The sequence below is a fragment of the Cyclopterus lumpus genome, chromosome 1 (assembly GCF_009769545.1).
Source record: "Cyclopterus lumpus isolate fCycLum1 chromosome 1, fCycLum1.pri, whole genome shotgun sequence".
NCBI classification, from domain to species: domain Eukaryota; kingdom Metazoa; phylum Chordata; class Actinopteri; order Perciformes; family Cyclopteridae; genus Cyclopterus; species Cyclopterus lumpus.
The window spans coordinates 22,735,026-22,759,749 of record NC_046966.1 but is presented as its reverse complement, the minus strand read 5'-3'; the positions used below and the strand labels follow the sequence as shown (position 1 = coordinate 22,759,749).

The following is a 24,724-nucleotide window of genomic DNA, read 5'->3' as shown; positions in this document are numbered from 1 at the left end:
AGCTGCTCTCGAGTCGGTCAGTGCGCGAGCTGTGATTAAATTAAACAACACAAAAAAAGAAAAAGAACCAGGACAATAGCAGACAAAAGGTTCCCGTGCAGGAAGGAGCTAGAAAGGGACCTTTTTTTCTTCTGTTCGGACTTTGTGGAGGTTTTTCTGGGAAGAGAAGCTGTGCATGTCCCACCCGGAGCGGAGGGGTCGCACCGACTACCCCTGAGCCCCGACAGCCGCTCCGCAGCAGCTAACCGCCGGCATGACCCTCACACGGAGCTCCGTGCTCCTCCTCCCCGTCAGCCTGCAGCTCCTGCTGCTCTCCGCCCGCATGCAGGTACACCGGACTCCCGCTGATGTGTATCCGTGTTGTTTAATAGTTTTTGGGGCAAAGAGTCCGAAAACATGTAGCAAATATTTGTCTTTATGTTCTGGGGGAAGCATTTAGAAAAAAAAAAAAAAATTTTAAATGATTGTGACGTCTTGATAATCAGCTACTTTACATACAGTTTGACAAAAGTTTTGTGTCACGTAGAAGTTTAAACTTTTTATTTTTGAATGTTTTTAATAGGCCTAGTTTTTATAAGATGACATGTGCCTGGGTAAAAAAACCCATTATTTACTAAATATTTTACATGTTTTGAGTGATTTAATTTTGCGCAAAACAAACATAATCCTTTTTTAAAATTTGATTGTTTTAATTCACCTAAATAATATTTAAAAATATATATTTTTAAATCCCTTAATTGTAATTTGACTCTTGAATAAGTGACTTTTTAGTGATTTGTAAATAAATAAATAAATGTATGTTTTTCAAACCAAATGATGTCTTGCCATCAGGGGTTTTAACTTCAAATTAGACTTTTTTTTGTTGTTGTTGTTCTTTTATGGAATAAAAAGGACCGTTTGTTTCATATTTACAGTCGTGTGCATTAATAAGTGTTTTTAAAAAAAAAAAAAAATGTTAATGTGACTTTTGCTCCATAAGGATATACATTCCATTGGGCTTCGGTCAGCTTTGGATCACATGGACGGTGTTTTCGGTGGAAATCTTTTGGATGTCTTTTGCATTGACAATGTTTGTCTGCGTTTCGTGAGAATCATTCTTTAGCTCATCTGTCGGCCGTCTGCGATGAGATCCTGCAGCACTGAGGTGGTGAAGTAAAAGTACCCAGAGCTCAGTGGCCTGCAGGAGGCTGAACTCCTTCACACTGGTTTTCTAGAGTTAGTTTCAACTTTCACTTTTTAAGAAGCTGGAGTCGGAAAACATTTGAGGCTTTTGCTTCATAACAGATTGTTCCCGTCAGTCACCTTGTTAATTCAATTAATAGTTTCAGCTTCATGCCTTCTTTCTTCAGATTCATGGTTTGTTCAAACGTGCACATTTCGTGAAGTTTCCAACTACCAAATAGTTTTTTTTGGTATCCAAAAAAGAGGTCATATAGCTTAAATGAACAACTGAGAGATGCATATATAGATGGATATGTAGATATATATACTTTTAAAGGGCCAATCCACCGACTCGGCCTGCGTTAACAGTCTTATGTCGCTGGGGGAGTTTTATCGAGTATGAGAATAATATCTCCCCCCCCCCTGATGCCGTCATAGTGATGTCACTTCACTTTGGGGCTTTAAGGCAACAAATGTACGACCGAGAGGCCGCGTCACAAACCGTTTAATAAGCATGGGGGGGGGGGGGGGGGGGGGGGAGTCTAACGATCGATGCTGTTGAGTTGCATTGTGGGAAAATCGAGGATCTAGCATTTTGACCTGAACTTAGGGCTTTAAAAGTGTGTTTATCCTGACGCTTCAATTGTGACGCTGGCTCCATCATCAAATGTTGCTTTTGAACTCTCGTTCATATAATTCTGTGGGAAAGTTTGAAAAGTTTTTATTTCAAGGTACAAAAAAATGTGTCCTGAAGTTGAACACATCTGTCTTCAACCCGACGTGTACATGAACACAAACGGGGCCCAGAGGACAGTCCGACCCGGTTCTGAGGATAATTGGACCTGATTTGGCCCAACTTGTACCCGGTTCAGGCTCCTGGTCTAGGAACCAAGAGGAGTCTTCTTAATGGTGAACGTCTTCTCCTTCCCTTCCGCAGGTTTCTTCCGCCTCGGGACACTTCGAGCTCCAGATCCTGTCGATGCAGAACGTGAACGGGCAGCTGCAGACCGGCGCCTGCTGCGACGCCGGCGGCCCGGCGGACGAATGCGACACCTACTTCCGGGCGTGCCTGAAGGAGTACCAGCTGAAGGTGTCCTCGGCCGGGCCCTGCAGCTTCGGCAGCGCCTCCACGCCCGTGCTCGGCGGGAACACCTTTTCTTTGCGCGGAGCCGCCGAGAGCGACAAGGCCGGGATGGCGCTGCCGTTCAGCTTCGCGTGGCCGGTGAGTTCAAAAGCGGGTTTTTGTCCCGAGAGGTTTTTTGGCCAGATGTTCAGAACTGAATCAACATCAGGATGTGAAAATCACCGGCGGTGGTCCGAGGTTCTCAGACTGGTGTAGTTGTCCCCTTTTTATTAGTAAAACTGAACTGTAGTTTACCTTCAGCTGAAGGGGGGGGGGGGGGGAAATATTTTTTAAAAGTTGACCGTCTTGTTCCATGGATTCAGGATGAATTGGTCTCCAATCTGACCCCAAATATTTTGAGTTGATTTCTCCCCACAAAAGTTATCTAAGACAGACTTTTAACTTCCTTACCAATCAGGCGTTATTGATAAGTGAGTAATGTAGCCACACAATATATATATATATATATATATATATATATATATATATATATATATATATATATATATGTCCCCCCCCGGTCTGGGTTTTGAGTCCAGATCCCTGTGACGCCGGCTGAAGGTTTTTCCCGTCCCCGGGAACTACAAATGAGGACAAACTGGGTGGAAAAAGACACCGGCGTGGCCGGCGAGTGTTTTCTTCTTCTTTCTTTTCTCTCTCTCTCTCTCTCTCTCTCTCTTTTTCTTTCATGCGTTGTTGTGGTAGTTATCTCCCCTGACCTCTCGGGATAAAGGGCCGTTGTTTGGTCGGCTCTGCTCGGCTGGCTGCGGGGACATTCCTGCTGTTGACCCTGGCAACTGGCATGTTAAGTGAAGTGGTTGTCGGGCAGGACGAGGCTTTTTTTTTTTCCTGTTGTTGCCTCCTTGCTTTTTTAAAAAAAAAAAAAAAAAAAAGGTATTTATTGTCTACACAATCTAAAGTGGCAGCACCGACCCCCAAACAGCTTCTCTGTGTGCGTCAGTCGTGTTTATTGGAGCTGGGATGGCGGCTCGGGATGTGTCAAGTCGTGCCAAACCTGCGGCATTTCACCCGAGACCCCACCGTTGGTTCATCCACCCTCCTCCTCTTCCTCCTCCTCCTCCTCTTCTTTCTTTTCTCGGTAGTTTAAATGGTTCACAATGCTGCCGTTTGGTATTTTTCCACCTTTTTTTTTTGTTGTTTGTTTCGGTGTCTCATCCTCTCTGATGCGGTTTCCCCAGCTTTTTCTTTCTCTCTGTGCTTCTTTCTTGGGTTTCTATGAGTACTATGGGAACAATGGGGCTGCAGCCGGGGCTTATGGGACAACAATGCTGAGCGGTGGGGTTGGACGATTGGGGAGGGGGGGGGGGGCGGTAGTAGTGGAGGCGGTTCTGGAGGCGGTTCAGCAACTCACCGGCATCACCTCTGGACCCCAAAATTAAATTCTTAATTTCACTCCACCCGCTTTACAATTCATGCAGGATTCAATCCTAACACTGAAGTTTGTCCTGAGGGTGGCGCTAGAGGGAAGGTCGGGGGGCGGGGCTTAATGCTGTGGGGGCGGGGGGGGGGGGAAATGAATATTCACAGCCCGTCTCAGGATAATCTGACCAGAAGGTGTTGAGATATTTTTGCTCTGACACAGTTCGGTAGTTAATCCTGCTGTGTTGGAACAAATGATGTTGTCTTCACCAGACCACACACACACACACACACACACACACACACACACACACACACACACACGCACACACAACCAGTCATCCATGCAAGCTCGATCTGGATGGATGACTGGTTGCCCAACAGCCCGAATGTTTTCTTCTGGTAGACTGAAAACAGACGTTCTGCTTAGAATAATAAGAATAATACTTATTAGATTGAGTCATGAAACCTAATTAAATAATAGATTTACATTGTTTTACAGATCTCTTTCAGATTTCTTCATTTTGACACTTTGTATCAACATGTAGAGGTTTTCATCTTAAAGGGCCGACCTAAAATACGTGTCTGTCCTGTTGTTGTTGTTGTTGTTGTTGTTGTTGTTGTAACGGACACAAAGAAAGGAAAAGAGTGAAGGAAGCATGGAGAGGGAGAAGGTTAAGCTTTGGCTTAACTGTCCCAGTGAAATATTGAGCCTGGCTCAGAGGAGTCCACCAAACATGGACATGTCCAGTCACTCCTCGATCCCTTCCTTCCTTCCTTCCTTCCTTCCTTCCTTCCTTCCCTCCCTTCCACCCTCACTTCCTTTTCCTCTGTCGTGCCCATATGACCATATAGATCTGTGCTAGTTTGATCTTTGTCAGTTAATATGTGCTTTAAAAAGTAAAGCTGATGACCAACGTACATGAGTATTTAGTCGGGTTTTCTAAGCATTCAGGTCCAGATATTGACATTTTACACATCACCAGCTCTACTGACCACCAGGGGGCGACTCCTCTGGTTGTATAGAAGTCTATGCTTCATGTGTTAAAGCTGCATTCTCTCTCCTGACCAGCAGGGGGCGACTTGTCTGGTTGTATAGAAGTCTATGCTTCATGTGTTAAAGCTGCATTCTGTCTCCTGACCAGCAGGGGGCGACTTGTCTGGTTGTATAGAAGTCTATGCTTCATGTGTTAAAGCTGCATTCTCTCTACTGACCACCAGGGGGCGACTCCTCTGGTTGTATAGAAGTCTATGCTTCATGTGTTAAAGCTGCATTCTCTCTCCTGACCAGCAGGGGGCGACCCCTCTGGTTGTATAGAAGTCTATACAACTCTACTTCTCGATTTATTCCCTCAGTAAACATGAGTTTATGGTCTCAATCTCTAGTTTCAAGTCTTTATTTAATACAGCGTGATGTTCATTTACAAAATGAGGGTCGTATTTTGAGTCAAACAGACCATAAAGAGGAGCATGCTTACTGTGATTGACGTATACGTCTCTACATCACTCCTACATATTCCAAATATCCAATGGGTGGCGTCACGATAGCGATTTAAAAAAACAACAAAAAAAACAAGTTTTTATTGTTGTTTGGTTGGACAGAAACTTGGAAGATGTCACGTTGGGTTCTGGGAAAGCGTTGAATCACGGATAATATGTGTGATCAGGTTTCATGACGATAATCGTTAGTTGCGTCAGCGTCTAAAAACCTGTTGGCAGGTTGAATCATCCTCCAAATCTAATTGGCTGCTTTCGGGTGCCACCCACTGCGTTCGGTGGGCAAACACTTTTTTTTCATTTTTTTTTTTTTTTTCCCCGCAGGGTTCGGGAGGCGTCCTTTTTCTTTCAGGTCACGGCTCCGGCCCGTTAGCTCGGTGCTGCATTAGAGACGGTTATGTGGCGTCGGGGGGGGGTTGACAGCTGTGCGGTTCACTGGAGAACTCCACTCTGTGTGGAACCGCTGACGAGCAATCGGGAATTTTTTTATTTTTTTTATTGCAGTTTTGTGTTTTTCTTTTGTTGAAGCAATTCTTGTTAATTTTCCAGCTGCCACAATTGGCAACTCGTCGGGAAAAAAAATAAAAAACGATGAGGTATTTAGTTGAAAATTACGTATTCTCGACACGCTCAAACTGAACCGCCGAGTTTGACTTAATTGCATATTTTTAATTCCGGTCTTTGCTTGGAGGAATCCAATTTGCATTCTCATACCTGCTGCAGAACATGCCGAGTCATCGTCTTGGGTGAAAAGCTCAGACACATTTTTAGTAGACGGAAGCCTAGCGGGTCCAAACTACAACAACATTTAAATTCATTACATTTTATAGTTGCAAGTCACGAGGTGTGTGTGTGTGTGTGTGTGTGTGTGTGTGTGTGTGTGTGTGTGTGTGTGTGTGTGTGTGTGTGTGTGTGTGTGTGTGTGTGTGTGTGTGTGTGTGTGTGTGTGTGTGTGTGTGTGTGTGTGTGTGTGTGTGTGTGTGTGTGTGTGTGTGTGTGTGTGTGTGTGTGTGTGTGTGTGTGTGTGTGTGTGTGTGTGTGTGTGTGTGTGTGTGTGTGGTGTGTGTGTGTGTGTGTGGTGTGTGTGTGTGTGTGTGTGTGTGTGTGTGTGTGTGAGAATCCGTCTGCAGGAACATCTGGTTGAGTCCAGCTGCACGCGGCTGTAAACAGAGATTGAAGCCAAATGTCATGCTTTTCTTTCTTTCTCTCTTATCCGTCTTGAGGGTAATTTCCATCTTCAGAGGCGCTGGAGAACACGGGGGGGGGGGGGGGGGGGAACAAATCCCCACGTGTCTGGTTTTGTTACGGCTCATTATGGTCCAATAATCCCGTCGGCTGCTCCGAGCGCTCGGTAACCTCCGACATCACAGACCGCTAATCTGTAAACGACGTGGACGCACGGTGGGCGAGAGTTTGTCTAGCTGCTGTGGATCCACGCCAACGTCAGCAGGGTTTGACAAATGTGGACGGGAGGCGACGCGGGACCACCGAGGTTTATTTAAAGCCAGTTTAAAAAAAAACAATATATATATGTACACACACACAGTATATATCAAAGACTTCGATATGACGCAACAGACCGGGGGCCATCGAGTCACCGGGTTTGTGGTGTTTCAAGTGTTTGTGGCTCGTCACGCTAAACCGACGTCGGTCGGTCGGGAGTCACTGGTTTGTAGTGACTGGGAATTTGGTTCCAGCTCCTCTCAGGGGAAAAAAAAAAAGAAGAGAAAATGGCCTGGAAGAAACCGGCATACTGGAGTTTGTGGAATTCGGGTTGTTACGAGAGACGCTGAAATCCGTTGTTATTGCAGCTTTTAACATGAGATTAAATTTTTTTTTTTTTTTTTTTTTTTTTTTTTTTAATATAAACGGTGAAAGCTAAACACTGTTCTGTTCAGTTAAATTCATTTTTATAGCCCAAAATCTAAAATGTTCTACCCTTTTTGGAGAACAGTAGTAGGACCAATAAGGGAAGAATAATAAAGGAAAGATTATGACTGCTAATAATAAAAGCCGCAGTCGATATAATGGAATGAAAATGGTAATAAAAGCAGTAATAGTAATAAAATGTGACTAATAATAATATATACATTTTCCTAAAACTCGAGTCTTGAAATGAGGACCAGACACGAATGTTGTCCAGATATTTAAAACTCCACAAAGTCTCATCAAAGAGCCCACAAACGCACACTCGGCAGTCTTTGTGGTTCCTCCGCTCTTATTTTGGAGTCTTGTTGACGTCGAGCTCCAAATTTGGATGGTGTGAATGTTGGAGAGGCCTCAAAGCGCGCACACACACACACACACGTACACACACACGTACATACACGCACACACACACTCTCTCTCTCTCTGGCAGGCTCTGGTCCGTCTGTCATTCGATAGCAGTGAGAGCGACGGTGTCCTTAAGAGAGACAAAGGGTTTCAAAGTAAATTCCAAATAATGGGACACTCACACACACACACACACACACACACACTCTACTCTATTTAGAGGCTTCAGTGAATTCTTTTTTCCAGTGTTTCTCATCAAAGACCTAATTTGCTTTATAAAGTTGAGTCGCCCAACGTGTTTGTGTGTGTGTGTGCTGCAGTGAGATGTTCACAATTAATAGATGCATATACAAATGAATTGAAGGGCACCATAAAGTGTTCTATATTTGTTTAATATTGGGATTTATGATGTATTCAGTTTTCAAGAATCGTATCAAATTCTCTATTTTTTTTTATTCAAGCCATTTAGAGATAATATCCAGCTTCACTGTTTTCTGCTGGTGTTGGACATATTACATCATTTTATGACATTACACTGTTTTAGTCTTATACAATAAGTACATTTTAGAAGCTGATTTGATTTTTGTTTTTTCTCTCCGTCTTTGTGTGCAGAGGTCGTACACGTTGATCGTGGAAGCCTTGGACTTCAACAACGACTCGACCTCCGGCAGTGAGTATCCTCTTCATCATTATTCTTCATTGTGCATCACTCCTCTCGGTTTCTTCCCTGACATGAACACGACCTTTGACCTTTTTAGAGCTATGCGCTGCTCAGGTCTTCGAATCCAAAATGTGTGAAAACTAACCGACTGCACATCTGCTTCAGTTCGTTTGTTCAAACGCTGAAAGAAACACTTCATTTCTTTAGAAAAGTCAAAATCTGTAAAAAAAAAAAAAAAAGGAATTAAATGTATTTGCATTTCCAAATGTTTCATCATCCACTCTGAATTATGAAAATAAATAATATATTTAATTTTATATATTTAAATATATATTATAAATTCATAAATTATATAATTTATTATTCAATATATTATTATTTATTATATATATATATATATATATATATATATATATATATATATATATTATTATTATTATTATAATAAAAATAATTATAATATAATATACAAATAATGCAGAGCTAACCCCCCCCCCCCCCCCCCCCCCCCCCCCCCCCCCCCCCCCCCCCCCCCCCCCCCCCCCCCCCCCCCCCCCCCCCCCCCCCCACCTCTCTAACTACAGCCTGTGGAGGTGTTTACATGCCCTGGATAAGTCCCATTCAGGAAACTGGTTGTAACGAGTGTGTGAGGAGAGAGCGAAGCTGGCAACGTTGGTTCGAGCGTCTGTTTATCACTCAGCGGTCGGAGCGAGAGTGTTGGCTCGGTGCTGTATTTGGCGTCCCTCAGGGAGCCATTATAGGCCCGGTGTGAAGTCGGCTGACCTCGGCCCAGGTGGGCTTCACTGCAGACAGTTTTTACTCCGAAAGTGGAACCACAAATGAGCAGTCTGTTCGTTGGGTCGAACACAACCGATGGATACTATTCGGGCTGGGAAATGTATTCATATTCATCAACATCTTGACAAGAGACTTTATCGTTTTGGATTTCGTAATATTTTCCTGGTTTACAAAGGCCACTTTACAGTCGACTGATGTAATCCTCTGAACAGACTGTTCTATTAGTTGGTTTTACCCGCTTAGTCTTTATATCCTCATTACTCATTATTTATTAACAATCTCATTGTTCAAAATGTTTTTTTTTGCAGTCAACCCGACAATATTGTCTCAAAGTATTTGCACAAAGAAAATACTGGGTTTTTTTGTTGTGTTTTTCACGAGGATACTCGGATGTTGTTGTGTGTTTTTTTTTTTGTGTTTTTTTTGGTTCAGAAACCTTCATCGTGCAAACGAAACCAAATGAGGACGGAACAAATATTGACCCTCTGAGTTTAGCATCAACGCGCTAAGTGCCTCCGACTCGTGGCCCTTAATGACCACCGGCATCGCTCGGTCACCGTGCAGCAGGAACCCTCTAAACACGACCTGCTTCCGACACACAGCTAGTGAAAATAGTGACGCATTTAGCAGCTTAAAGAAACGCAGATTTTTCCCGGAGGAGACCAAAAACGGAGCTAAAAAGAGAGATTATCGTTCTCCTAAGGAATTATGCAATTTAAACAGAAAGAAAGCAGCTTTAAAAGGTCTCTGTTGTGATTACATGGCGTTCTGCCGCCACCGAGTCGCTGAGAAATTATTAAATGCAGCTTCAATGTTCAAAGTGTTTAACTAGTTTAATGGATGACCGCCTTTTTTTTCTTTTGCAATGCGCTCTACGAATTTACAGTTAATACGTCTCTCAGCGGCTGGAATTAAGGTTTTTATTTCATTTATTAATTTAACAATTTTTTTTACTAAGGGGTCCTGGTCAAGATGGCGGCGTAAAAGTTTCACACAAGCAGCAAATAAAAACAATAAAATAACGACAGACTTTAAAAAAAAGAAGACTGAAAACAAACCAGCAAATCGCATCAATCAAATAATAAATTTTTCATAAAATATTAGGACAACCACACTGCTAAAGTTTCGCTTAAGTAGTCTTTGTACACACAAACTTATCCACAGGTTGCAGCTGCAGCTCTCGGCCGGTATTCATCAATAAAGTGCAAGTTTTGAATATTTGCTCAAATATTCTGGAGGGAGCGAACCCTATTTTTATTTTTTTTTAAAGGGTAACTATTTCTCAAATCTGCTACCTCCGTGCCATTTTCGGCCCCCCCTTTTTTACATTTTTTTTTTTTATTCCCCCATCGTGATGTGAAGTGTCACAGTTTGCTTCCAGGCCCACGGTGTCACCCGCTCCGAAGGTTTCTGGAGTCTCTCCTCGGCTCTTTCAGAAAGTCCAGTTGTCCGTCGTTGTTTGAGCGGACGCCGTCACCTCGGCCCGACCACGCTTTCCACCCCGCTGGTGAAATACCACAGAGCAGCTCAGCATTCACAAACCCTCTGGAATATCACAGCCGCCCGCCTCCCCCTGCAGCTACAACCACCACCGTCCTCCCAGAAGCAGCAGCGTGCCGTTACCGTGTTTGTCCAGCTGCTCAAACACTTATCATCTGTCGTTATTAATCGTTTTTTTATTAATCGAGTGTCAGTATTCGCTGGTTTTCTTCATCTTATATGATAATAAACAGGCCGTTTTGAAAATGTCGCTTTATGAGAAGAGTATGTCCTTCACTGCCTTATCTTTGCAGAATGTTGTTATTGCAATTATAGCTGTCGACATTCTCTTGTCAAGCTGCATGCGGACGTGTAAAGCTGCACCAATCAGAGCAGTCCGTATGTAGCAATAAGTTAGCATTTTAAGCAAACTCAAACGCTTGTTGTGTGCCTGCAGTTCTTTCACAACAAAAGCCCCTCAGTGATGCGTTTTTGCAGGTGGAAGTTTACTTCTTTTTTATTTTTTTAAACCAGTCAGCAACCTCTGGTTCTGAAAAGTGAAGTCTACACAGAAGTGCCTCATTCTCTCTCCTGACCACCAGGGGGCGACTCCTCTGGTTGTATAGAAGTCTATGCTTCATGTGTTAAAGCTGCATTCTCTCTCCTGACCACCAAGGGGTGACTCCTCTGGTTGTATAGAAGTCTATGCTTCATGTGTTAAAGATGCATTCTCTCTCCTGACCACCAGGGGGCGACTCCTCTGGTTGTATAGAAGTCTATGCTTCATGTGTTAAAACTGCATTCTCTCTCTTGACCACCAGGGGGTGACTCCTCTGGTTGTATAGAAGTCTATGCTTCATGTGTTAAAGCTGCATTCTCTCTCCTGACCACCAGGGGGCGACTCCTCTGGTTGTATAGAAGTCTATATAAATGACTACTCTTGATTTATTCCCTCAGTAAACATTGTAAACATGAGTTTTTGGTCTCAATCTCTAGTTTCAAGTCTTCTTCAATACAGCGTGATGTTCATCTAGTGAATGACGCTCCATACAGACCATAAAGCAGGGTCACAGTGACCACGTCCACTTCCTATATACAGTCTCTCCGTCTGACGGATCGCGAACCGTTTTGTGTGTGCAGGCGTCGGCGGGGCGCTGATCGAGAAGGCCGTCCACTCGGGGATGATCAACCCCAGCCGTCAGTGGCAGAACCTGAAGCACAACGGCCCCGTGGCCCAGTTCCACTTCCAGGTCCGCCTCAGCTGCGACGAGCACTACTACGGCTTCGGCTGCAACAAGTTCTGCCGCCCGCGAGACGACTTCTTCGGCCACTACGAGTGCGACCACAACGGCAACAAGACGTGCCTGGAGGGCTGGGCCGGGCCGGACTGCAACACCGGTGAGTTCTCTTGAGGGTTTTAATGACTCATGTGGACTGTTTTAGTCCTTTTTTTTCCTTTTTAAATATGATGTTATAAATCATGTCGGAGCAGTTTTCTATTCTCCTTCCTTCAAGGCAGGGATTTGTTTTCCTGCATTTATGTTAAATACTGTTACATTTATGTTAAATACTGTTACATTTATGTTAAATACTGTTACATTTATGTTAAATACTGTCACTTTATACTTTAGAGACACTGTATACACTTTATTATTTTATTTTTTTACATTTTCATTTCCTTTTATTATTTAAACTCTTAAATGTAATATGTCCTTTCTATTTCATTTGATATTTATTTATTTTTTTAATAAAAAAATTGCCCCCTGGGGATGAATAAAGTAAAATCTAAATACACACATCTGGCTTTCCAAATGTTATCAGAGCGTATTGATCTCATATGACCGTCGATAAAAATAGAATTTGAAACTGTCTGGGAGAGTTGATGCAGCTTAGAGGCTCGGGGAAGCCTTCCCGCTGGTGCGTTCAAGTGCTCGTGGAAAAAAAACGGAGACTTTCCATGAAACGCATTTGCCCATGTTCTTTTCTTTGCAGCGATCTGCAGGCAGGGCTGCAGCACAGAACACGGATCCTGTAAAGGTCCCGGAGAGTGCAAGTGAGACACCGGTGCACACACACACACACACACACACACACACACACGCACATACACAGCACCTGTCGTCTGTGTTTGATAGTGACCATAAAAGATGATCTTCGCGAGTTGATTTTATTTATTTCATTCATGATAAATGTATATTTTATTTTAAGGTGTTTCCAAAAATACACATTTAGGTGTTTATTTTACCATTTTATCTATCCGTGGAAAAAGTTAGAATTTAGATAATGAAAATAATTAGTCTTGATGCAAGTAATCAACTGGGGAAGTTTCATGGTGATTCGTAATTAGTCTTTTACCCAATTTACCTGTAATGTCTTCCAATTGTATGCACTTTTACAATATGTGTATATCTAAAGGCAGTTTTATCAAAAATTAGGTCAGAATTGATAAGATGTAAACTTACAGAAAACATAGTAAAAAAATCTGGACGTAAATAATAATTTAAAAAAATTCAATTAATACTAACACCATATTATAATGCACATACGTGAACATGAGGGCTGCAGACAATGTACTCTGACTTATTATTAAAAAAACAACTTATAATTGTGTGTGTGTGTGTGTGTCTCAGGTGTCTGTACGGCTGGCAGGGGGAGTACTGTGACCAGTGTATCCCTCATCCCGGCTGTGTTCACGGCAGCTGTGTGGAGCCCTGGCAGTGTCTCTGCGACACCAACTATGGAGGGCAGTTGTGTGACAAAGGTACACACACACACACACACACACACACACACACACGTGTATGTTGTGTATTGAGCATTGAATATGAACGTTCCGCGCTGCAGATCTGAACACGTGCGCGACGCTGCAGCCGTGTCTGAACAGAGGAACCTGCAGCAACACGGGACCAGACAAGTACCACTGCTCCTGCCCCGACGGCTTCTCGGGGGTCAACTGTCATCGAGGTGAGAGAGAGTCCGGCGGTTCAATTCCCCCCCCTTGTGCCGAAAAGCAAGGCACTATGGCGAGGCGTTATCAGAACCTCGTGTTTACGATTTTTTTTTAAATGACGTGAATGTGACAAAATAAAGAGTTTTTATTAGGATTAACAACGCTTCTCTTTTTCACGCGGTACATCTCGAATTTATTTAAATTAATTTAATGTTAAAGCCCTGAAGAATGACTTAATATTTATGTTATTCGCCACCGATCTGACTGGATTCATGTCTCCGTCCGTCTCCAGCGGACCACGCCTGTCTGTCCAGCCCCTGTCTGGGCGGAGGAAGCTGTGTGGAGACCAGTCAGGGTTTCGAGTGTCGCTGCGCCCCCGGGTGGACCGGACCCTCCTGCTCCGACGGTAAGACCCCTCACCGCTCATCAGACCCCCCCCACCCCCTTTGAACCTCCGCTGAAGCCTCACGAACGGGACTTTCTCTCCCTTCTCAGATGTGGACGAGTGTCTGGGGAACCCCTGCAGGCACGGCGGGAGCTGCCAGAACATGGAGAACGGGTTCCAGTGCACTTGCCCGCCTGAGTGGACCGGAAAGACCTGCCTCCTCGGTCGGTCCCCCTTTTAACTCAGAACCAGAGCTCTTTTTTTGTTGTATTTTTACATTTGAGGTGTGAGACTGTTCGATCCGGTTCCTCGGGGGCGTTTTTTCCGTCCAGCGGGTTTGGGAGCTCCATTCTTTTTCTGAGACTCCTGATGGTTTTTTAAAAAAAAAAAACCTTCTCACCAGGAGGATCTTGAGGAGGAGTGGTCGTGGTTTGGAGGATTAGCGCCCCGGACCGCCGCCGCAGCGCTAATCCTCCCGCCGACCAGCAGCCGCGTGCTCCTCAACCTTTCAACTGTGGCGTGTTTGGAAGTCCACCGCGCTCAGTCCTTCTTCCTGCTGAAGGCCAGACTCCAAATGAGTGACTCACCCTCCTGCCGACCTTTGACCTCCGCTGCCTCGGTTGTTCATTGACTTGTTAAGCAATGAAAGCTAATGGCGCTAAAATAACTTTTAACCGAAAAGAAGCCGCTGTGGCATTTAAAGGATAGGCCAAATAATAAAAGCAATTTGCTTTTATTTATATGGCACTTTTCCCAAAAACGAAGGTTACAAAGTGCTTTACGAGATATAGAAATGGCAGACAAACTATTTAAAAAATTGTTTGAAAGTTATATAACGTTGAACAAAGAAGCTAATAATCTAAAATCATCTGTAAACTCCTGCTTTCTGCCTCCTAATCGGTTTACTCCGTTTCGGTTCCAGACGCCAACGAGTGTGACGACAGCCCGTGCGCCAACGCCAACTCCTGCCGAAATCTGATCGGAGGATACTTCTGCGAGTGCGTCCCGGGCTGGACGAGCCCGAACTGCGACACCAGTGAGTGGGACGCTCCCGTCGGCACGGCAACAGTAACCGTCACGGGTGTAGGGCGAGGAGGAGGAGGAGATGAGACCACCGGCAGCGATAACGATAATCTTTATTTGGGGAAGAAACTTTTAGTTTTGATCAAGTGATCGGTGAAATTATGTAATAATAGTTTCTTCAACGAGACCAAGAGATTAAATAAATAAAACACCAAACATTTTGTTCGAGACGGACGAGGTTTAATAAATCTGTGCTTTGTTGACGATTAAAATCTAGAAAAATAAGACGGGAAGAGAGAGAAGTAGAAGTCGGATGAATCAAAACCGATTTATCTGCAGGAAAACTGTCTGCGGCATTTTAAAAAACTAGAATTTTTTTTTTTCTGCAGATATCAACGACTGTCGAGGTCAGTGTCAAAACGGAGCGACGTGCAAGGTGAGCTTTCACACTCCTTCCTTTTCTCGCTGCAACACACACACACACACACACACACACACACACACACACACACACACACACACACACACACACACACACACACACCACGAATGCTGAGCCATGCATGTAGGACAGAGACAGTGCCCTGTGTGTATTTGTACTTGTGTGCTTGTGTCCATGACAACAGCGGATCGGATTTCCCCAAACTTTCTCGCTTCCCAACAGAAGATAAACAGTCTTTCCTCGTTCTTTTCAAAACGCTGATTGCTCTTCTTTTTGCCATTCTTCATCTCACACAATGGTTTATTGTTTACTGCCCGCAGCCCGATTGCATTACATCAGCAGTCGCGGGCGACATACACAGCCCAGTTTGATTGACGGATCAGGGTCACGCAATCAGATTTTTAACTGAAAATAGCCGAGTTATTATTATTATTTTTTTCCAGATGGTGGAACTAAATCTGAAATATATGTGTGCAGGTTTTTAAAAAGTAAAATATTAATTTGATAAATAAAAGTAGAAGTGTTCTTCTGAATTCCCTGAACATGCTGTCGAGCTAGAAGCTAACGGTGAGAATTGTGCCATGTGGTTTGTAAACTAGCGTTAGCTAGCGAGTTAGCGCTCGTGGAAACTTTGAAAGCTTTAGCTGCTGATGTGGGCTGTGCGTCAAGTTAAAGTGAACTAATTCATAAAAGAAGTGTTGTACAATTGCGAATTAATAAATATGTTCATTAAATCTCTTTAATAGTGTATTCCGTTAAGCGACACCCCTCATGGTAGATGGTCACAGCTAACTTGCAAAAACTAGCACACGGTGTTAACAAGTTATAAACTTTGCTTTAAGCTACTATCTGCTGGTTAACTGACATATAAGAAATACAAAACACATTCTCTTAAAAACTGGTGCGCGATTTGTAAACGTAAAATATATAATTTTATAAATATAGTGAAGAGTTTGGAGCGAGAAGCTAACGGTGAGAATTGTGCCATGTGGTTTGTAAACTAGCGTTAGCTAGCGAGTTAGCGCTCGTGGAAACTTTGAAAGCTTTAGCTGCTGATGTGGGCTGTGCGTCAAGTTAAAGTGAACTAATTCATAAAAGAAGTGTTGTACAATTGCGAATTAATAAATATGCTCATTAAATCTCTTTAATAGTGTATTCCGTTAAGCGACACCCCTCATGGTAGATGGTCACAGCTAGCTTGCAAAAACTAGCACACGGTGTTAACAAGTTATAAACTTTGCTTTAAGCTACTATCTGCTGGTTAACTGACATATAAGAAATACAAAACACATTCTCTTAAAAACTGGTGCGCGATTTGTAAACGTAAAATATATAATTTTATAAATATAGTGAAGAGTTTGGAGTGAGAAGCTAACGGTGAGAATTGTGCCATGTGGTCTGTAAACTAGCGTTAGCTAGCGAGTTAATGCTTGTGGAAAGGTACTTTTCAAAACTTTAGCTGCTGATGTGGGCTGTACGTAAACGTAAAATATATAATTTTATAAATATAGTGAACGGAACATTTTTTCTCTTTCAGGACCTGGTGAACGGTTACCGATGCGCGTGCGCTCCGGGTTTCGCCGGCGAACACTGCGAGAAAGACGTGGACGAGTGCGCCGGCGGGCCGTGCCTCAACGGCGGCCGTTGCCACGACGCGGTCAACGGCTTCCACTGCCTGTGTCCCCCCGGTTTCTCTGGAAGTCGCTGTCAGGTGGGCCGTTGCTAAGATACGGTTAACGGAAACAGGAAGTGTAGTTTTACTTCTACAAACGGACCCGTTTTTGTTCACAAGATACAACTTTTCTTTCAATTCTTTAATTGATCAATGTCTGAAATTTGAAAATGAACAAATCGATATATATTGTTTATAAAGACTTGGTAGCTAACGTCAGCACAAACAAAGCTATATCAAGTAATACAAAAAGTATGAAAAGTCAAATATGAATCAGAATTCGGGCCGTTTCAAGAAAACCCAACAAACAAGTTTGTTTTGGCGAGGGGTTCTTCCTCCCAAATGCCTGACTTGACTATCTAAAACATTATTAAAATGTATTCTAGGAAGTTTATCTCCCCGTTGGATGCTGAATTGTCGCCTCTGTCCACAGCTGGATATCGATTACTGCCTCCACAGTCCGTGTCAAAACGGCGGCCAGTGTTTCAACCTGGCGGCGGAATACGTCTGCAAATGTCCCGACGACTTCGAGGGCAGGAACTGCTCGCGCCTGAGGGACCACTGCCGCACGACGCCCTGCAAAGGTACACTCGTTTATTATATTTTTATCCAATTAATTAATAATATAGAGAATCTTTTAGTCCATACAGTCGGTTGAACATGTGCAAGTGTCCATTAATAAATGTATTTGATGGATCCGACCTGCAACCAGCGATACATTTTTACTAAGCTACGCTAACTAATATTTAACATACAACCCCCTCCCAGTGATTGACAGCTGCACGGTGGCGGTGGCGTCCAACAGCACGCCGGGCGGGGTGCGTTTGATTTCGTCCAGCGTGTGTGGACCCCACGGGCGGTGTCTGAGTCAGGCCGGCGGACAGTTCAGCTGCGAGTGCGATGAAGGTTTCACCGGGACGTACTGCCACGAGAGTGAGTACAGGAATACAGATTAGCCAGTTTCTGCTTCTTTAATGTCAGTTTTATTCCCTCTCGCAATAACAATTTTTCCCAATTTAGCTGTTTTTTATTTTTTATTTTTTTTTAACTTCAGGGTTTTATACAAACTAAATATATGATTGCCTATTATTTCTCTTCCCGTCAGACATCAACGACTGCGAGAGCGCCCCCTGTCTGAATGGAGGAACCTGCATCGATAAAGTCAGTCGGTATCAGTGCATCTGCACCGTCGGCTGGGACGGACCGACCTGCCAGAACAGTGAGTCCTCTTCCTCCTCCTCATCCTTTTCCTCCTCTTCCTCTTCCTCCTGTTCCTCCCTCCTCCTTCTGTTCCTCTTCCTCGTCGTCCTCCTCTTCCTTCCTCTTCCTCCCCCGTCCTCCTCTGCCTCCCTCTTCCTCCCTCATCATCCTCTTCCTCCCTCCTACTCCTCTTCCTACCCCGTCATCCTCTGCCTCACTCGTCCTCCTCTTCCTTCCTCATCCTCCTCTTCCTTCCTCCCTCATCTGCCTCACTCGTCCTCCTCTTCCTCCCTCATCTGCCTCCCTTGTCCTCCCTCCTCCTCCTCTTCCTCCCCGTCATCCTCTGCCTCACTCGTCCTCCTCTTCCTTCCTCATCCTCCTCTTCCTTCCTCCCTCATCTGCCTCACTCGTCCTCATCTTCCTCCCTCATCCTCCTCTTCCTCCCTCATCTGCCTCCCTTGTCCTCCCTCCTCTTCCTCCCCCGTCATCCTCTGCCTCACTCGTCCTCCTCTTCCTTCCTTCCTCATCCTCCTCTTCATCCCTCATCCTCCTCTGCCTCACTCGTCCTCCTCTTCCTCCCTCATCATCCTCTTCCTGCCTCTTCCTTCCTCATCCTCCTCTTCCTCCCTCGCGATCCTCGCAGCTGTAGCGGACGTGCTGGATGTCTCACGGATGTTTTTTTTGTTTTGTTTGTCGCGTAGACATCGACGACTGTAGCTCCGCCCCTTGTCGTAACCGCGGCGTCTGTCGAGACCTCATCAACGATTTCCGCTGCGAGTGCAACAACGGCTGGAAGGGCAAGACCTGCCACTCGAGTGAGAAACACATTTTTAATAAACTGCGTTGTGCGAAGCCCGTTGTTCCAGATGTTGGTCAAATCTTCTGATTCATGTATTTTATTTATTTTTTATTCCCAGGAGAGAGCCAGTGCGACGAGGCGACCTGCAACAGCGGAGGAACCTGCTACGACGAAGGAGACGCCTTCAAGTGTCTGTGTGCCGCTGGCTGGGAGGGCGCCACCTGCAACATCGGTCAGCGCGGCGCCATTTTTATCTTTTTATTTTATTTTTCAAAGTGTCGGCGAAAAAGAAAGAAAAAAACGTCTGAACAGCCGAATTTTTATTTAATTTATTTTGTGTCCGCAGCGAAGAGCAGCAGCTGTGTGCCGAGTCCCTGTGAGAACGGAGGAACCTGCTTGGTGGCCGGAGGCTCGTTCAGCTGCCTCTGCAAGGAGGGCTGGGAGGGCGCCACCTGCAGCCACAGTGAGTCACTGCACACCGACCGGGCCGCTTGACGTAGGACGGGAGGTCACATTTTAATAATTCAAACGGACACGGGAGAATGGCGTTAATGTGCTAACAAAAGTTGTCGAGAAGTTGTTAAGTTGAGAGAGAAGTTGTAGAGAGAGAGAAGTTGTCGTGGAGAGAGAGAGAGAAGTTGTCGTGGAGAGAGAGAAGTTGTTAAGTTGAGAGAGAAGTTGTTAAGTTGAGAGAGAAGTTGTCGTAGAGAGAAGTTGTTGTGGAGAGAGAGAGAAGTTGTCGTGGAGAGAGAGAAGTTGTTGTGGAGAGAGAGAGAGAAGTTGTCGTAGAGAGAGAGAGAGAGAGAAGTTGTCGTAGAGAGAGAGAGAGAGAGAAGTTGTCGTAGAGAGAGAGAAGTTGTCGTAGAGAGAGAGAGAGACGTTGTCGTAGAGAGAGAGAGAGAGAGAGAGAGAGAGAGAAGTTGTCGTAGAGAGAGAGAGACGTTGTCGTAGAGAGAGAGAGAGAGAGAAGTTGTCGTAGAGAGAGAGAGAAGTTGTCGTAGAGAGAGAGAGAGAGAGAGAGAGAAGTTGTCGTAGAGAGAGAAAAGTTGTCGTAGAGAGAAGTTGTCAAGAAGTTAAGTTGAGAGAGAAGTTGTCGTAGAGAGAGAGAGAGAGAGAGAGAGAGAGAGAAGTTGTCGTAGAGAGAGAGAGAAGTTGTCGTAGAGAGAGAGAAGTTGTCGTAGAGAGAGAGAGAGAGACGTTGTCGTAGAGAGAGAGAGAGAGAGAGAGAGAGAGAGAAGTTGTCGTAGAGAGAGAGAGACATTGTCGTAGAGAGAGAGAGAGAAGTTGTTGTAGAGAGAGAGAAGTTGTCGTAGAGAGAGAGAGAGACGTTGTCGTAGAGAGAGAGAGAGAGAGAGAGAGAGAGAAGTTGTCGTAGAGAGAGAGAGAGAAGTTGTTGTAGAGAGAGAGAAGTTGTCGTAGAGAGAAGTTGCCGTAGAGAGAGAGAAGTTGCCGTAGAGAGAAGTTGTCGTGGAGAGAGAGAAGTTGCCGCCCCGTCAGCTTCACTGCTCGTGTGTTCAGATATTTAATATTTTCTTTCTTTCTTGTCCAGATGCCAACGACTGCCGTCCTCATCCCTGGTGAGTTCATGTTACTTTGTATTTATTTATTCATTTTCATTCATACCAGTGACTTCTTTCATGACTTCTTTCATGACTTCTTTCATGACTTTTTTTATGACATACTATACTTTTAGGATTTTATTTTTTACGGCATACTTTCCTGTGAGCTCGTTACGCAACATACATGTTTTATGATCTTTATTTTTTTTACAACTCGTGACATTTTTATGGTTTTATGTCATTCTGTGTTATGGCACTTATATGGGGTACTATACGATTACATAATTATTTTTTTTTCATGACATACTTTTACTTTGGCGTTTCCTTTTTTTGATATTTTATGCCATATATTATGACATTATATCATTATTTAATTACTTTTTTAACATACTGTGACTTTAAGACATACTGACTTAAAAAAAAAAGATACGTACTAAACTACTACTTTTTACTTTTTATGACGAACAATACGATGACATTCTTACGTCATTCTTTATGACCGACTATATCTACCTTCCTTTTTTTAATTATCACTTTTTTTCAGTTTTATGGCATCCTAGACTATGACAGCTTATATTTATTCTTATATAATACTGTTATATTACTTTTTATGGCATATTTTAAAAGTATACTCTTCTATGGCTTTAATTTTTTTTTTTTTATATATGTTTGCAAACAATACTATACTAAGGTTTTTTTGACTTTATGGCATAACACTGCTGTAAGATCTTTAAAAAAAAAAAACACAAAAAGATTATATACATTTTTTTTTTTTTTTTTTTGTTCCGATCCAAAGTTTTAAAATCTCAAAATAATTGTAATTTCCCCTAAAAACCCCCAAAAACCCAAAACATCCTCTCTGTCCTGCAGTTACAACAGCGGCACCTGTGTGGACGGAGACAACTGGTATCGGTGTGAATGCGCTGCGGGGTTCGCCGGCCCGGACTGCAGGATCAGTGAGTGTTGACCTTTTTGACCTTTTTGACCTTTTTGACCTTCTCTCCATCCCTCCATATCAATAACGGTCGCTCTCGTCTCGTTTCTAGACATCGACGATTGCCAGTCGTTGCCCTGCTCCTTCGGCTCCACCTGCGAGGACGAAATCAACGCTTTCCGCTGCGCCTGCCCGCCGGGGAGAACCGGCGCCCGCTGCCAGGAAGGTAACGCCCACAAACACTGTGTGTACCGAGCGTCGGGACAACGGTTAACCGTTAACGGAACCGCGACTACTTATTCTAATAAATTGGTAATTGGCACCAGCACGTCGTGTTACAAAGCGGAGACGTTCGCATTATTCCGCACGTTTATTATTTATAGATATACCTGACGTATGAATCAAATCGAGGACGAGGGGGGGGTAATAATGAGTCTTTGTGCTGCAGCGTCGGGGCGGCCCTGTGTGGTCGGGGGGCTCGTGGCTCTGGACGGAAGCCGGTGGGACGAAGGCTGCAACGCGTGCCGCTGTCACAACGGGAGGATCGTCTGCACCAAGGTACAACCGGGGCTTTATGAGTTATGACATATGTTTACTTCTTCTTCTTCTTCTTCTTCTTCTTCTTCTTCTTCCTGCAAGCTCCATTTGTTCCTCATTTGATTTATATAAGACAATCTGCATGTATCATTTAGATTTTTTTATACACTAAATCTGAAGATTTTATTGCAGTGCGTTAATTCTTAGTAGTTTTTGATTCTTGATGTAATATTGTTGCCGTCCACGCTGGACCCAGTTTTATTTAGTTGGGCAAAAGCGTGCTGGATTAAGTTTGAACCTTAGCTGAAGGTGGCGGCGATGCGATTGGCTTAATGGATGCAGGCATATTTTAAATACTCATAAAGTACAACAAGTAGTCAAAGTGTCCTCCATTATTGCAGGATTGGTGGAGGCGGATCCATTTTTAAAACAATGTGCTTTTTCTCTTAAAGGCGCAGTGCATTAGCCCCGCCCACCGGGCCCCGCCCACATCCAGGTGTCACTCGGAGAGCAGCTGCGCCAACGTCACCTTCACCTTCAACAAGGACATCATGGCGATGGTGAGTTGGGAGGGGGGGGTTTCCTCCGTCCTCCTCCTCCACATTTAGTTTTTGATCCACGAGTAGAACACGTTTTCATATCGATGTGGCGTTGCAGGGCGTGACGGTGGAGCAGGTGTGCCGCGAGCTCAGGGGCCTCTACGTCGGCAAGAACCTCTCCTCCTCCTCCTCCTCCTCCTCCTCCTCCTCCTCCTCCGTGACCTGCGAGCCGTCGCTCAGCGCCAGCAAGGAGATCCACGTCGCCATCGTGAGTCCAAAAAATCAAATCTTCCTCCACTGACGTTTTAACACAAAAAAAAAAAGAAAAGTTTGTGATTTTATTAAAATGGAAAAAGGAGATAAAGTCGCCGGTTAAAATGAGTTTGACTGGTTCAAACCGCTGGAGCCAGATAATAAAAAATGTTTTCCTCCTTCTTGGGAATGGAAAAGCTTTCATGACTTCATTGCGTTGCATTAGAGGGAGCCAGCGTCAGCTTTTATTTAGACCGGAACGTCACAGATAAAAAACCGTAACGGAGTCCCCCCCCCCCCCCCCCCCCCCCCTGTTGATTTCACGCCAGTCGACGGAGGACCGGCGGAGAGGTCTGACCTTCGTGAAGGAGGTCACGGACCGGATCATGGAGCTGGTCGCCAAGCGGAGCGCCAACAGCACCGTCATCGGCGCCATCGCAGAGGTCCGGATCCAGAGGAGGCCGAGCCGCGGCCCCGACGGTGAGCCACCAAAAACGGAGAGAGAAGAGCGCCAAATCTGATTCTTGAGAAAAATGATTATAAAATCTCGCTCCATCTACCGCGGTTCCTCACTTAGCCCGAGCGATGCCGAATCGACTCGCCGAATGTGATGCGGTGGGACAAAAAACTCCAGGAATCCGACCTCCGTTTAATTGGTCAAACTGCATCCGCATGTTTTTGGGTCGGAATGGATGACTTAAAAAAAAATTTAAAAAAGGGAGGCTAGGCTAGCAGCTTCCAGTCTTTGTGCTAAGCTAGGCGTAATTAATCTTGAAGATGAAGCCATCTTACTTTACTCCTAAAAGTGACTCAAAGGCGTTGACGTTGTTGTCTCTTCCGTCCAGCTGACCACCTCGTGCCCCTCCTGGTTTCCGCGGTGCTCGTCGTCTGGGCGTTGGCGATCGCCTCGATGCTGCTGTGGTTCGCGAGGAGGCGGAGGAGGAAGCGGAGCGCCCGCGCGGGGGTCAGCGCGCAGGCGGCGGCGGCGGCGGAGGATTCGGCGTCTTTTGCGCCGGTTGCCGAGGACAACAACGCCCTCCACAACAGCGTCAGCACCGCCCGCGAGCAGCTCAACCACATCAAGAACCCCATCGTGAAAAACACGCCCAACCACCACCACCCACACAACCACCACCACCTCCTCCTCCACCACCACCTCCTCTGCGACGACAAGAACGCCGTCAACGCCAAGATCAGGAAGTCGGACGCCGGGAGCCAATCGGAGGACGACGAGATGGACAAGCGGCTGCAGAAGGCGCGGTTCCCCCGGGCGGCGCCGGCGTACTCGCTGGTGGACTGGGAGGACCGCCCCCCCCCACACCGGACTAGCAAACGGGACAACCGGCAGCTGCAGTCGCAGAGTGTCAACAGGATGGAGTACATCGTATAACCACCGGGGCTCCGAGTGAGACGACTGTTGGTTATTTGTCTTTATTATTTTTTTTTGGGGGATGTTTTTATTTATGACGCCAGTCCGAACGATCCACCCCGCGGTTGGCTGGTTCTCCGATTTTCGTGGACATCTTTCGTGAAGGACGGAACGTGCGCGAAGCACGTGCACGAGCAATAAAGACTCGACGCGCTACGGGGAAAAAAAAAAGTATCTTTTGTTTTCCAGAATAAGTTTTTGTGTTCGAACGTCTGCCGTCGCCAATTTGGGAGAAAAAAATATTTATTTTGTTGTTGTTGTTTTTTTGTGGTTGGAGGGAGGGAGGGGGGCGGGGCTTGAGTCAATATGAAGAATTGTCCACGTAGAATGTTTCTGTATAGATATGTAAATATTTTTTAATTAATCATTGTGTGTGTGTGTGTGTGTGTGTGTATATTTGATTTATTAACTTAATCGTCAAGAGCCTCAAGATATTTCCTTTTTTTGTTTTAATTTATGAGTTCCAAGTCAAAGGTTTGTAAACCTTTTGATGGATTTATTTTTATAGATTTTTAACGCCAAAAGTGCTCTTGAAGAATAGTTTTATGTCATTTTGTTTGGGGGGTGAAGGGGGGGGGAGGTGGTGGGGGGGTAGAGACAAACCAACATGGTGGCAGACGTTTTGCTTTT

General features: G+C 44.8%; 1 protein-coding gene across 1 annotated transcript; it reads left to right on the top strand.

Annotated features, from left to right (window-relative positions):
• Window positions 1-24,420, top strand: LOC117748410 (protein jagged-1a-like). Its single transcript, XM_034558164.1, has 26 exons — window positions 1-328; window positions 2,099-2,383; window positions 8,048-8,105; window positions 11,514-11,771; window positions 12,366-12,426; window positions 13,004-13,134; window positions 13,218-13,337; window positions 13,616-13,729; window positions 13,819-13,932; window positions 14,631-14,744; window positions 15,121-15,167; window positions 16,711-16,884; window positions 17,279-17,429; window positions 17,614-17,778; window positions 17,951-18,064; window positions 18,747-18,860; window positions 18,963-19,076; window positions 19,191-19,307; window positions 20,394-20,421; window positions 21,274-21,359; window positions 21,450-21,563; window positions 21,786-21,895; window positions 22,327-22,434; window positions 22,532-22,681; window positions 22,995-23,145; window positions 23,511-24,420. The coding sequence occupies exons 1-26, from the start codon at window positions 254-256 to the stop codon at window positions 24,053-24,055; spliced, it is 3,618 nt and encodes a 1,205-aa protein (XP_034414055.1). The 5' UTR covers window positions 1-253; the 3' UTR covers window positions 24,056-24,420.
• The last annotated feature ends 304 nt before the right edge of the window (window positions 24,421-24,724 follow it).

Coding starts and splice junctions, on each gene's coding strand:
- LOC117748410 (XM_034558164.1), top strand. CDS start 254: ATGACCCTCACACGGAGCTCCGTGCTCCTCCTCCCCGTCAGCCTGCAG. Junction 11,772..12,365: donor CGGGCCGGACTGCAACACCG/GTGAGTTCTCTT, acceptor TTTTCTTTGCAG/CGATCTGCAGGCAGGGCTGC. Junction 18,065..18,746: donor CGGACCGACCTGCCAGAACA/GTGAGTCCTCTT, acceptor TTTGTCGCGTAG/ACATCGACGACTGTAGCTCC.